Consider the following 15,106-nt stretch of genomic DNA (forward strand, 5'->3'; position numbering starts at 1 on the left):
CAATTGAGCTCAATTTCCTTCTCTCCCACTCTCACACATTTTTGATGGTCAAGCAAGAGGAAATCGAAGTGTAAAAGTGTGTAATAGTAATGAGATGACCTTATATAATCTTGAATAATAAATTCATTAATTTGGGCTTAATTGAGCATTAATTATTCTAATTATTTTGTTTTGAATCGAATTTTAATTAAACCTACTATAAAATTCTAAAAATTCTAATCAACACATAAATCAAGCCAATTTCGTGATCGGATGCCGATAAGGCCTTCAATTTACAGAACAGAGCAGAAACTCAAACAGATATGTCTACGATGAACAGATAAAACCACAGATAATGCAACACATATGCAATTAATTCAAAATCTAATCTTAATAACTTATTAGGCATATTAAATCATGGATTAACGTTAATCATGGGTTAGGGTTGTTACACATATACATTATGTCTTTAACTAAAACAAAAGTTTGAATCTCTTCTAATTCATTGGGGTAGTTGCTACTCTCCAAGTCCTTAAAGTTGTTAGATATAAATGAGTAATTGCCCAGTAGAGAATATATTTAACCAAGTATATAAACATTTGATTTAAAATATAAATGATCATAACCAATACCCATGGATACTAATTTTCCAATTTTATAGAACAAAGTACAACTTTACATTTAATTCCACATTTCTCCGTCTTCACATGGATGGGCACCTCAACTCTTCTACATTTGTCATCCTCACATGATCAGCACATGAACACCTCAAACATCTCCACATTTGTCGTCCCCACATGACCGGGCAAGTGGGCACCTCAATTTCCCTGTGCGGGTAAAGCCATAGCACACAACAAGCTGCATTCCAAAACTCAATTTTTATCACAAGACAAAGAATCCCAATATTATTCCAATTTACCCATCCATTTATTTTCCATTATCAATTATGATCCATGAACAACATTTAGGGTTTCCCAATAATTTTAGGGTTTTTCTTTTCATGTTTTTATTTTCCTAAATTTATGGTTTTTGCACTAGCTTTCACTAGTAAATACTCAAAATTTTCACTAATTTTTGTCAAAACTCATTATCACCATCAATGTCCGTATATATATGTATATATATATCACCAATTCCAAATCATACATTCATACCATAAGATTAACACACATTTAAACTAAAATATAGATATACAAGCATAAAGATATTCTTCACTCGAAAGTTGTGAAAGAAGAGATGAAAACCCAAGGATGAACCTTCACAATAACAAGATTCAATCGGTCTAAAATGTAGCTTTTGACGAGATAAACAATTTTAATGAAGGAGCAAGGATTGATTCTAGCTAAAAATAGATGAAATCTAGTGTTAAGGAGCTAGGGTTTTCAAAAAAGGGGTTTAGAGACAGAATAAGAGTGAAAAAGTGAATCCAAAAAGTGAATCCAAAAAGTGTTTAGATCGAAATTTAAAACTGTTGTCTCGAATAGACCGCTAGAGCGAACTTTCCATCACTTGAGCGATGTACACAAAACAAGCAAATTGCTCGAGCAGTAAACGTAAGGTCTTATGAGTTTTCCAGAGCTATAGTGAATGTAATAACCGTGTCCTGTACTATGTTAATTAATCATGATTATGTTTGTAATTATGTGCTTAATGTGAATTTGGGTGTTAATTGATTACGCCATTGTGATTAGCGTAATTTTTAAAGCCTACGGTGAAATTTAATTGAAAATTGATTTGGATCAAAATAATTAGATTCAAAACGATTAATTAAGTGCTATTAATTAGCTATAATCAAATTGGATTAACAGAGGGAGTATATAAGGGCCTTATTACACTTAAGACCCTCATTTGATGAACTCAAAATCTGAATTTGCTCTCTAGAGAGAGAGTGTGTCGATTCTAGAGAGAGAAAGAGGGAGAATTGTGCATTTTGACTCAAAGATCGCGGATTGGGAACCTACACTCAAGATTAACAAGAATTTGTGAAGTTTGAAGCTCCTAGGTGAGTATTTGAGCATAAATTTGTAAGTCAAGTTTGTAATTTTGTGAATTCAAAGAGAGTATGTGATCAAGAACAAGAATTGTGTTATAATTGAAGAATTTAAAGCTTATATGTACATGCATGTAAGAATTTGCCATGAAGTTATGTAATTGAGCATGAAAAATATGATCCATGTAGAATTATGGTTAAAGTTCATGCTTTTGATCATCATTTCTATCATCTAAGTTGGAAATGGAAGTTGTAACTTACATGTAAGTGCAATTCATAGAAGCATGAGTGTTGGATGCATGGAATTGAAGTATTGATGATGGGTTTGATATAAACCATGTGTATATGTAAGTAATTCATGGAAATTAAGCTTCATAATGTTGTAATCTAGCATTGGTATCATGTTAGAAGGGTTGCATGTACGGTATAAGTCATGGTGTGCAAGTTATTTAAGTTTGAATGCAAGATTGAGCCTCAAGAACAGTTCTGGAAAACCCAGAATTTGGCATGTCCGCTCGAGCGGGGAAAGCGCCGCTCGAGCGGGAAGTACGAGCTCCCAGTATTTTTGCAGACATTGATGTCTGCTCGAGCGAGGAAGTTCACGCTCGAGCGGGGAGCTATGTAGAGTGACCTTCAGCTCGAGCGTAAAAACGAGGCAACCACGACTTTTGCAGACCTAATGGGTCTGCTTGAGCGGGGAAATCCACGCTCGAGCGGGGAAATCCACGCTCGAGCGGGGACCCCTGTTTCTGAAATTTTGTAAATGCGTTATGTGTTTCATTTTCGTTTCTCTTTCACTTCTAAGTACTGCTAGGCATGCATTAAGCATTGTAAATGAATTAAAAGAATAAGAATGAAGCCTAAAGAGGAATATGTGAATTAAAAACGGGTTGAATTGTTTGTGACCCATTGTGTTCATGGAATGTGTAGGGCCAAGATCCAAGGCAAATCATCCAGCCGATCACTGTGAGTAATATCTTAATAAAGATATCTGAAATATGTTGTTGTCCAATTGCTTACTTCCATGTAAGTCTTATAAGTTCGTTAATTTAAATGGCGGACAATGTTTGCTACGCCAAAATGATTGGGCCACAGGCCAATCTGACATGAATGAATGATTGGGCTAAAGGCCAGTCTGACATGAATGAAAGGTTGGGCCAAAGGCCAGTCTGACATGAATGAAAGGTGGGGCCACAGGCTAGTCTGACATGAATAAATGATTGGGCCAAAGGCCAGTTTGACATGAATGAAAGGTTGGGCCACTGGCCAGTCTGACAGGAATAAATGATTGGGCCAAAGGCCAGTCTGACATGAATGAAAGGTCGGGCCACAGGCCAGTCTGACATGAATGAATGATTGGGCCACAGGCCAATCTGACATGAATGAAAGGTTGGGCCACAGGCCAGTCTGACATGAATGAAAGGTGGGGCCACAGGCCAGTCTGACATGAATGAATGATTGGGCCAAAGGCCAGTCTGACATGAATGAAAGGTTGGGCCACAGGCCAGTCTGACAGGAATAAATGATTGGGCCAAAGGCCAGTCTGACATGAATGAAAGGTTGGGCCACAAGCCAGTCTGACATGAATGAATGATTGGGCCACATGCCAGTCTGACATGAATGAAAGGTTGGGCCACAGGCCAGTCTGACATGAATAAATGATTGGGCCAAGGGCTAGTCTGACATGAATGAAAGATTGGGCCAAAGGCCAGTTTGACATGAAAGTGTGAATGGGCCAAAGGCCAGTCTGACAAGAATGAATGAACAAATTGGCCAAAGGCCAATCTGACATGAATGAATGGGCCAGAGGCTAGTTTGACATGAAAGATAGAACGAATGGGCCAAAGGCCAGTTCGACATGAATGGATTGGGCCCGAGACCGTCCGATGTGTTTGGAATAGCAGTCACTTGATCTATATATATATATATATATATACTAGATAGAAATATGAATTGGGCCCAAGGCCGTCTGTTGTACATTGTTCTAATGCATCTTCTTTATTTGATATTATTCATTGGGTTTTCGCTCACACTCATTCATGTGTTTATTGGTGGGCCAAAAGAGGTCCAAACCTAGCCTCAGTGAAGTTGTGTGGAACAACCAAGGTTTTAAAGAGTCAGCCCTTACGTCTCACGCACGAGACTCGTCTTCGCCCCTTTGCTATCCTGTTTTATTTTGTCATGTTGGCAAGGACTTTGGATATGTTTGCATATAGATTCGATTGGCTGACCTAGATTTAAATGATCCTGTCTGTACGGAACTTTATGTTACTGTATTTTCTGATGTGAGCTATTAACATGTATATGTATGGATTGTTATGATGTGCCATGTAAGCACAACTCTATGAACAAAGTTTTAAATTCTGCTTCCGTTTGGCCCCTTTACTTTGATGAGTTATGTCTGGTTTAGTTTGAGGCCGTAGGTAATCTTAGGATTACTGGTCGGTTATGTCCTTAACCCATAGGGGCGGGTTCAGGTCATGACAGTGAACCTATTGGAAATTTGATATCTTCGCTCGAGCGGTCTCGCCTACAAACGAGTAAGATATTGGGAGTTCTGTTTATCTGCTCGAGCGACCAATTGACTACTTGAGCGGTCACTCAAAACAGGTTGTTACATTCTACCCTCAAAGAATTTCATCCTTGAAATTGCGTGATTCCTACTAAAACAACACCAACAATCCCCATGATAATTAACATCATACTAACAATCGTCGCAATATGTATGATATAATCGAGAGATAATAAAATCAAATCATAACTCGTATAATGAAATGAAAGTTCGAGCTTTTATGAAAACAACACTTTTCTATCAGATATTCTTCATAAACCAAAACACATAATTTATAGGAAAATAATAAATCGTCCGAATTACATATCATTAAACAATCCTAGATATTTCTCATGGACCTCGGCTTCTCACTTCCAAGTAGTTTCTTTCATCCTCTGATGGAGCCACAATACCTTCACTAAGGAAATAACTTTGCCTCTCAAAACTTGCTCTTGAGAATCCAAGATCCTTATCAGTCTCTCTTCATAGGTGACATTTTCATCTACTTCTAAACTTGTCCAATCCAAAACATAGAAAGGATCAAGTTCATACTTATGAAGCATGGAAATGTGAAATACATAGTGTACCCTAGAGAGTTGTGGTGGTAATGCAAGACGGTAAGCTACTTCCCCCACCCGCTCTATAATATCTAAAGCGCCAATGAACCTAGGTGATAATTTTTTACTTTGCCCAAATCTCATCAAACCCTTCTTAGGTGATATTTTCAAGAAGACATGATGACCTACTTCGAAAGACAAAGGTCTTCTCCTTTGGTTCGCATAACTCTTCTGTCGACTCTGAGCCATAATCAACCTTTTCCAAATAAAAGCCACTTTCTCGGTGGTCTCACAGACTAATTCAGGTCTAAGTATGGATGAATCCCCCACCTCGGTCCAGTACACACGTGATCTACACGGATGCCTATACATGGCTTCAAATGTTGTCATCCCAATGCTAGCTTGATGACTATTATTGTAGGCAAACTCCGCTAGAGGTAATTCCCTCTCCCAATAACCTTTGAAGTCTAATACAAATGCTCTCAACATATCTTTTAGAATTTGTATGGTGTGCTCGGATTATCCATCCGTTTGAGGGTGATAAACAGTGCTAAAGGTCAACTACATACCCATGCAGTAAAGTGAGGGTCTCTATCTGAGATGATGCTCACTGAAACCCCGTGGAGCCGAACAATCTCTCTAATATATAATTTAGCCAAATAATCAACCGAAACACCCATATACATAGCAAGAAAATGGGCCAACTTAGTTAGTCGATCTACAACTACCCAAACCGTATCATTACCCCTTTGCGTTCTAGGAAGGCCAGAGACAAAATTCATACTAATGTGCTCCTACTTTCACTCGGTTATTGGTAATGGTTGCAATAACCTGGCTAGTTTTTGGTGTTCTGTTTTGACTTGTTGGCAGGTTAGACACTTAGACACAAATAATGCCACATCTCGCTTCATCTCTCTCCACCAAAATTGATAGTTAAGATAACGGTATATTTTTTTCCTTCTGGATGCACCGCAAGGCAAAAGTGGTGGAATTCCTACAAGTTTCTGGCACAAAGAGGCGGTTTTTCAAACTGTTCTCTTTCTTTCATTGGGATATTTTCCCTCGGATTACCTCCACTTCTGAATCACCTTGTTGTGTTTCTATGACCCATGGTATGAGCTTTGGTTGTGCAAGGATAATAAACAAGATGGCATGCTCAAGAGACTCTTTAAGGTGCAAGTTAAATTCGCTCAAGTCACCTAACATATCTCATTCCCTCATGGCAAGACTAGAAATAGTGCCCATGGATTTTTTTCTTAAGGCATCAACGACCACATTGGCCTTTCTCGGATGATAGTGCAATTCAAAATCGTAGACTTCCATAAATTCCATCTATCTCCTCTGATGTAGGTTTAAATCTTCTTGGGAGAACAGATATTTAAGGCTTTTGTGGTTTGAAAACACATCAAATTTCTCTCCATATAAATAGTGCCTCCAAAGTTTTAAAGCAAAGTTAAATGCAGCTAACTCTAGGTCATAAGTGGGATAGTTCATCTCATGAGTTTTCAACTGACGTGGCCCATATGCCACAACCTTACCTTCTTGCATCAAAACACACCCCAGACCTTCTCTAGAAGCATCACAATAGACAGCCTAACCCAACCTTCTCTTCGGAATAATCAAGATTGGCACAGAAGTCAGCCTAGTTTTCAATTCTAGGAAAGATTTCTCGCATGCCTTACTCCAAACAAACTTCATGTATTTTCTGGTTAACCTAGTCACTAGAGAAGCCAGAGTGGAAAAATCTTTCAAAAACCGTCTATAATACCAGGCGAGGCCCAAAAAGTTACGAATTTCAAAGGCGTTCTTTAGTATTTCCCAATTTTGCACGACCTCTATTCTTGAAGAATCCACTGTGACCCCATCCCCAGAAACAACATGACCCAAAAACTTCACCTTAGAAAGCTAGAACTCACACTTTTCATATTTAGCATATAATTGGTGTTCTCTAAGTAATTGTAAAACAATATAGAGGTGTCCCTTATGCTCCTCATCGGAAGGTGAATAAATAAGGATATCATCTTGTAGACACCCCATTTTGACCAACCCTAAGACTTGGGCACTTTCTGTTGATTATCCGATGATGACAATCAAAATGTGTTCCCCAGCAGTCCTCAACAAGAAAAATAGAATTTGAGCTTTAATCCCAACCTTCACACATTTTTGGCCAAACTATTTTAGACCTTAAAACCCTCTTTTCAAAATATTTTTCCAAATGTTTCTACAATGTTCCGAGGCTCCCATTTCAATTAAAATATTACACTTTTTAGTAAACCGAGTAAGGACAAAGTGGAAATAAATGGAAGGGAGGTGAACTCTTTGAAAAAATATTTTAAAACATCTTTTTTATAGGTTTGGATTTCAAGGAAACAGGAGGGGATGGAAGAAAACTGGTTTAGGAAAAGAATGAGCATCAAATCATTAAGAAGGAAATGAACAACCTTTACTAAATTAGGCATATCTCTTTGTACACTTGGAATTTAGATGTGAGGCTATCACCATTGGAAATTAGACTTCTGGGGATTCAATTTAGAATCAAGAACCACCTAAAACCAAGTCCGAATAAGGGAGATATGCCCATTTGAAGTTGGACTTAAGAGCAGATTTTGTTGACCTGACCCAAGGGAAATGAACAACCTTCACTAAATTAGGCATATCTCTTTCTACATTTGGAATTTAGATGTGAGACCACCGCCATTGGAAAGTAGATTTCTGGGGATTCAATTTAGACCCAAGAACCACCTAAAACCAAGTCCATATAAGGGAGACATGCCCGTTTGAAGTTGGGCTTAATAGCAGATTTTATTGACTCGGCCCAAAACAGCAGTAGGCCTTTTTTTTTTTTTTTTGCTTTGGCTTTGTAGGGACACCCCATTGAGCCATTTTCTGATTCATTCAAGTGTACCCACTCATCCTCCATTATCTCCACTCACCCCTTATTGTCAAAAAGAAGTTTTGTTTGCATCCATAAAAGAGTATCCTATGTAACTACCTTGAAAATTTACCCTTCTATCACATTCTTCTCTCCTACCTTGTCTCCTACCTTGTTTTTGACCTTCACTCTCCCTCATTGCCTATATAGAATGATCATATTATAAAAGAGAGAGAGAGAGAGAGAGAGAGAGAGAGGTCCACGAAATTGAAGAGAAAACAGTGAGAAAAGGGTGAAAAAAGAGAGAAAAATTGAATTTTTGAGCCAAAGATACTCCTATCTTCCATATACACGCCATACCTTCCATAGCTATTGAAATTCCTCATTTCCATACACTACTCAAATAATTCTGATATAGCTAAAGATCAATTGCCTTGATCATTAGGAAGAGTGTTTAGTGATTGAAAGTGAGAAAAACTAGAGAGTTAGCCACTTTCCATACCATAAACTCCATAATTTCGAATTGAGGATTTGAGAACACACTTCCTACACTTGAGGGTGATCAAGAGGGAGTTTGTGAACTAATGAGTTCATCCTTTTCTTGGAAGGTGAATTTCACAAGCTTTTCATTTTCTTGCATTTCTTACTTATTTTGCTTTTTCGCTTTGATTTCTTTACTCTTTTGCTTTGATTTCTTGTTATGTTATATATTGTTGTAATCTAATTGAAAGTGGTGAGTTGAGACTCCCATAAATAATGTTTTTAGTTCTGTTTTTTTTTTTTTTTGTAAAAATCTAAGAAAACAGAGTTTGGCCGAGCCTACCGGGCTACCCGGCTCGTTAGTTGGTCGAGTAGCCACCTAAAAGTACACCATCACGCCCGCGACCTTCATGACCGTGCTTGCAACCTTTAGACAAAACTGGGCAACCTTCCAGCGTTGAGAAAATCAACCTCTGATGGTCTTTGAGGCGCTTGAAGCTGTTGTTTTCTTATGTTTATTTTATTTTGAGTGTTTGTGAGGATTTTTATACTATGTTGTAATATTTATTCATCTCCATTGGATTTATAATATTGCAAGTGTTGTAATAATTCCCCAGCCCCACTTCTTATCTATCTCATTCTTTAATCGCTTTCCATAATTATGTATATGTATATATCTTACATACTATCCATGTTTTTATATGCATGATTCATGCCTAGATCTGGCTAAATTTGCATCTTTGTGCTTTAATTGATTATTACATGATTTTGTGCGCTATCATATGTTTTGCAATGTTTCACATGTCGTGTTTTAGAAGCCAGATCTTTAAAAGCATTCTTGTGTATGTATTGCATTAGGATTTTGTATGTAATATCATGCATATTTTACTAACTTTGTTTTGAAGCTATTCGTGGGACGTCGGTAAATATGTAAGTTGTTATGCTTTAGCATCCTACTTGTACATAATTTTTTTTTTTTATGTTTAGCATCTTACCATGTGACTATTTGCTTATGTGATATAATTGTATAAATGCTAGTGGATAGAGGTTGTGTCACTTAATTTGTAATGATGTTGATTTTCATGTTTGTAAACTCAATTTATTTGGATTGTGCATCTTCAAAACTCTTTCAAAACTACCTGAAATCAAGTTGTTCCAAAGTGGATGACATAGTCTATACTTGTATGCTTCACATAGTAAATTTTAGGATTTATTAAATAATCAGAACATGAACATATAAAGAAAATAAAATTCATATCATGGTTAGTAAAGGCCGATCTTTTGATCGGGTGATTGGGGGTGCTCAATTAATGACCTTTCCCTCTCATACCTAAGGTTCCAAATTGAGACAACTTTGGTTATGACGAACAGTGGCCTTGGCACGAGTCATGGGTTTCCTAATTTCCCAAAATATTAGGAGGCGACTCTGAGATCTGATGACGCAGTCCATTTGTGGCGATAATTTTGTAATAAAATGAATTTTCTATAAAGTTGCCAAATCTGGGCTCTCGTCTATGTTTCACATTGCACTCGTGAGACTAGATCAAAGAGATCTCGGGAGTCCGAACTGTTTAACGCGAGCGGGTACTCCCCGGGCATGTTACACATCTACAAAGACTATCACAAATTTATCGAGATATTTGTGGAAGACTCAGTTCATCAAGTCTATGAAAGTAGCAAGGGCATTTGTTAAGCCAAAAGGCATTACAAGAAATTCATAGTGGCCATATTAAGTACGAAAAGCCGTTTTTGCTATATCCTTCTCCTTCACTCACAATTAATGATAACCCAATCTTAAGTCTATCTTTGAGAAACAACAAAAGCCCCTAAGCTGGTCGAACAGATCATCTATCCTAGGCAACGAATATATGTTCTTAACTGTAACTCTATTCAACTTGCAGTAATCCATACACAATCACAACGAACCATCTTTTATCTTGGCAAAGAGAGCTGGTGCTCTCCATGGTAAGGTACTAGGGCAAATAAAGCCCTTGTCTAATAACTTTTGTAACTACTCCTTCAAGACGAGCAACTCTACAAGAGCAAACTTATAGGGTGACATGGAGATTGGTGTCGTGCCGGACACCAAGTCTATAGAAAACTCGACCTCACGATGAAGTGGTAATTTGGTGAGGTCCTCAGGAAAGACATCAGAATATTCGCAAACCACATGGTAAGAGGGCAACCAATCCATGTCGAGGATGACATCAAAACTCGATATGTCTAATACCACAAAACTGAAAGGAAGCCGGCGATTAGTGACCTCAATTACACACCCGTGACACCGCCAATTCAAGACAACCTTACCCGCAATAGGTGGCTCTACCATGAGCAGAGACTCTAGTTGTTCACTTTCTGACCCTAAAATAGATGCAAATGCAGATGCTATGAATGAGTGTGATGTTCCGGTATCTATTAACACGTTAGCCCAAGTAATGAAGATAATGTATTTACTTCTCACTATTGATGGTCTAGAAGGCTGCTCGGATGGTGTAATGGCATAAACTCGCCCTTGAGGTCCCTGCTTACTTCGATCTCCCCTCTGAACATAGGTCGGTTGCATGGACTATGTGGAAGTGGCACCCTGTACCGCCCTAGATACCTGTCCAAACTAAGGGTTTAGGGTTTAGGGTTTTTAAGGTTTAGGGTTTAGGGTTTAGGACTTTGGGTTGATGAGTCTGCGTTTGACTCAAACCTGACTAAAAACCTCCCACTGGTCGGAACCCTAAAGTATTAGCTGTTCTGGCTATCTATGGACAAGACCTCTTCATATGACCATACTGGCCACACTGATAACAGACAAGAGATTGGCCTCTACTCGGTGTCTGGCTTTGAGAACGAGTCAAGGTTTGGCATTTTTGACTGCCCCTTTGTGGACATACAACAGACTTATGACACGGCTCACCACACCGATAACAAGTAACTTCACTTTGCCCCATACTATCCGTACTTTTTCCTGGTCTTGGAATTGATGACATGGCCTACCCTTATGGATGTCTGAGATCTCGAACGACTTAGTGAGTTAGTCAAACCATTCATCAACCTTTAATGGCTCAGCGTCGCTATAAAATTCAGCAGGGTTGGAACAGAAGAACTCCTTTTTTCAGAAACAAAGCCCTGGACTCTCCTTCAACAGTCCTAGCTGCTTTCTCTGCTCTAAGAATTTTTGTGGACTCTCTAAGAGCCCCAGCCATTTCTCAAGCCAAAGACCCCATCCCCGTTTTGTGCCGGTGGAGAGGCCACATTATTCTGATTCACTCATTCTTCTTGTGAAGAGATCTTTGGTTGGACCGAAATGTCCCGACAATCCCGAAAAGGTCTGCCACGATCTATAACACGTCTAGACATCCTATAAGAATTAGAGATAAAATTTTAAATTAGGGACTATTGATCTCGCACTTTAATTTTAACCGTCATAAATGAACCAGCATGAAAACATATATACACTTAAGTCACATTAGACAATCCACATATGCATCTTGTCATATAGAGCACATACGAACCACCCATCCAAGATATTAACCTATTTCACGATGCCCAAGGATTTCCAAATGGAAAAAGCATTAATCAAGTGCCTTTCCAAAAGGACTTCGATGAGTTCGATGAACACAAGTCTTATCTGAGAAGTTTGATCCCATACCCACATAACCAAATAAACAACTAATCATATAGCAATGAATATTTCTTCCTGGCATAACAAACCCATTATGGCACAACCCACAACTCACGAGCTTAAGGAATTCAAACCTGGTTAACTCTAATACTAATTTGTAACGCCCCCAAAATAATTCCAACTAAACGTCAAATACAACATGCACAATATACCAAGATAATTATAATATCAGTTCCAAAAGCTCTCTTTCTCATTGAACTATAGATTAACATTTATAAATTTTAGTATGAATCCTTATAGTTCAACAAGTTAGAGGAAGTTATGGCAAATGCCTCGCGGCTTAAGTGTTTCTAAATCAAAGTTTTCAAAGAACAAAAGGATTCTTAGTCCCAAAAGAAAGTAAATACATTGAAAACATTGTGTTCCATATTCATCATGTCTTTAACAAAAACAAAATTTTGAATCTCTTCTAATTCATTGGGTTAGTTGCTGCTCTCCAAGTCCTTAAAGTTGTCAGATAAGAATGAGCAATTGCCTAGTAGAGATATATTTAACCAAGTATATATAGATTTGATTTAAAATATGCATGATCAGAACCGATACCCATGGATACTAATTTTCTAATTTTATAGAACAAAGCACAACCTTACATTTAATTCCACATTTCTCTGTCCTCACATGGATGGCCAGTGGGCACCTTAACTTTTCCACATTTGTCGTCATCACACGACCAAGCATGTGGACACCTCAAACATCCCCACATTGTCGTCCTCACATGACCGGGTAGGTGGGCACCTCAATTTCCCCGCGCAGGTAAAGCCATAGCACACAACAAGCAACATTCCAAAACTTTATTTTTATCACAACACAAAGAATCCCTATATTATTCCAATTTACCCATCCATTTCTCTTCCATTATCAATCATAATCCATGAACAACATTTAGGGTTTCCCAATAACTTTAAGGCTTTTCCTTTCATGTCTTTATTTTTCTTGATTTATGTTTTTTACAATATCTTTTATTAGTATATACTCAAATTTTTCACCAATTTCAGTCAAAACTGACTATCACCATCAATGTCCATATATGTGTGTATATATATATATATCACCCATTCCAAATCATACATTCATCCCATAAGATTAACACACATTTAAACCAAAATATAAATATACAAGGATAAAGATATTGTTACCTCAAAAGTTGTGAGAGGGGAGATGAAAACTCAAAGATGAACCTCCACGATAACAAGATCCATCGGTCTAAAATATAGCTCTTGATGAGATAAACAACTTTAATGTAGGAGCAAGAATGGATTCTAGTTAAAAATAGATGAAATCTAGTGTTTAGGAGCTATGGTTTTCAAAAAATATGGTTTAGAGAGAGAAAAAGAGTGAAAAAGTGAATCCAAAAATTGTTTAAATCAAAACTTAAAACTATTGCCCCAAACAGACTGCTCGAGCGAACTTTCCATCGCTCGAGCGATGTACACAAAGCAAGCAGACCACTCGAGCGAACTATCCACTGCTCGAGCAGTATACACAAGGTCTTAGGAGTTTTCTAGAACTACATTGAAACTACTAGAAACTTGACATCTTCGCTCAAGCAACCACTCCACTGCTTGAACGGTCTTGCCTGCAAACGAGAAAGGTACTAGGAGCTCTGTTTATCCGCTCGAGTGACCAATTGACTGCTCGAGCGGTTACTCAAAATAGGTTGTTACAGCCATGGAGTTCTTCTAATTTTGATAAGCTCACACGGGTCTGAGGAGTTGGGTTGGGCCTCAGTGAAAATGAACTCACGAGTTTGAGGTGTAAAAATGGCCCACGACCCATGGGTAGTCCGAAGCCTACCTACGGCCTAGTTAGGTCCGAGACCTTAGGCCTGGGCCTAGGCTGTCATTTTGAAGCCTAGCCAGGTCCATGGGCCCAACCCACTTAGCCCAGCCCATCGACCCACTCAAGGCCCACTTAAAGCCCGACCTGCCCAAGGCCTAATGTCATTTTTAGTGTAAGATTTTGGTAGAAGAAATTAAAAAAAATTAAAAAAAAAAAAATTGTTTAAACTCAACCCGAACTCGAACCCGAGCCTGAGCCCGAGCCCGAGCTTGAGCTTGAGCCTGAGCCTAAGCCTAGTCCTAGGCCTGTCGGCCTGACCTGAGGCCCGGCCCGAATACACCTGGGCCTGGGCCTAATTTTCTAGCTTGTGAGCCAGCCTAAATTTTTGCAAGAGTCTGGTTGACCCGACATGGGCCGACCTGAGCCCCGGCCGGGATGGATCGAGTCGGGCCCAAATTATGCCCCTACTCATTCCTATTAGAGACCATAGAACAATAAGGGGAATAGCTCTCCAACAAGGAGTACAGATGAATATGAAGAGATAAATATATAGAGGAAAGCTTATCCCATCCTCTTGGCCACAGGAATTAGTCCCGAAATATGTTTTGCAATAAATGCTTCACTTTTGAAGGAAAAAAAAAAAAGTCTCTAAAACTCTTGTATGTTATAGTGTTTACAAGTGTGATATAATGACTTACTTTTATTAAATAGTTTGTAAACTCAAAATGACACACTTGGAATTATTTGTTGGATGTATTTCAAATCAAGAGATTTGATATTGGATTTAATAAAAATATTAAGGAGTTAGGTATTATAAGTGGATAGAAAAACTAAAAATATGTATTTTAGTATCATTTTTGTATCTAAAAAGATAATACTAAGGAGTTTGACAATTGGTTTTTTAGTTTGCTTTTTGAAAATTTTAGCTTGGGACTAAACGTTTTTTTGGTTTAGCTTTGAAAAATCTAAAATCTCCAAAATATTGATTTATGATTCTGTATCAATTTTAAATAGTGAATATCAATCTCAATTAACCAATCAATAACAAATCAACACAACAATTTAACCTTGAAAAATTCACAATTGGAGCACCTCCAAATGTTATAAAAAATCACAGGTCAAAGCTACAAAACAATCCACTAAGAAAACAAAAATGAATTATACATGTATACCCTTAATTACTTAGCGAATCGTCTGAATTGAACCGATCTCGATATGCCTCTTC

The 15,106-nt window shown here is 38.0% G+C and overlaps 1 protein-coding gene across 1 annotated transcript; it reads right to left on the reverse strand.

Moving 5' to 3' along the window:
* Positions 1-10,440: 10,440 nt before the first annotated feature.
* LOC145823684 (uncharacterized) lies at positions 10,441-10,992 on the reverse strand. Its single transcript, XM_082923193.1, has one exon. The coding sequence runs from the start codon at positions 10,990-10,992 to the stop codon at positions 10,441-10,443; it is 552 nt and encodes a 183-aa protein (XP_082779319.1).
* Between the last annotated feature and the right edge of the window lie 4,114 nt (positions 10,993-15,106).

Source organism: Camellia sinensis, chromosome 4 (assembly GCF_055761805.1).
Source record: "Camellia sinensis isolate YWXY chromosome 4, ASM5576180v1, whole genome shotgun sequence".
NCBI classification, from domain to species: domain Eukaryota; kingdom Viridiplantae; phylum Streptophyta; class Magnoliopsida; order Ericales; family Theaceae; genus Camellia; species Camellia sinensis.

What these genes read in the sequence shown, in the direction of transcription:
- LOC145823684 (XM_082923193.1), bottom strand. Translation starts at nt 10,992, where the DNA reads ATGCAACCGACCTATGTTCAGAGGGGAGATCGAAGTAAGCAGGGACCT.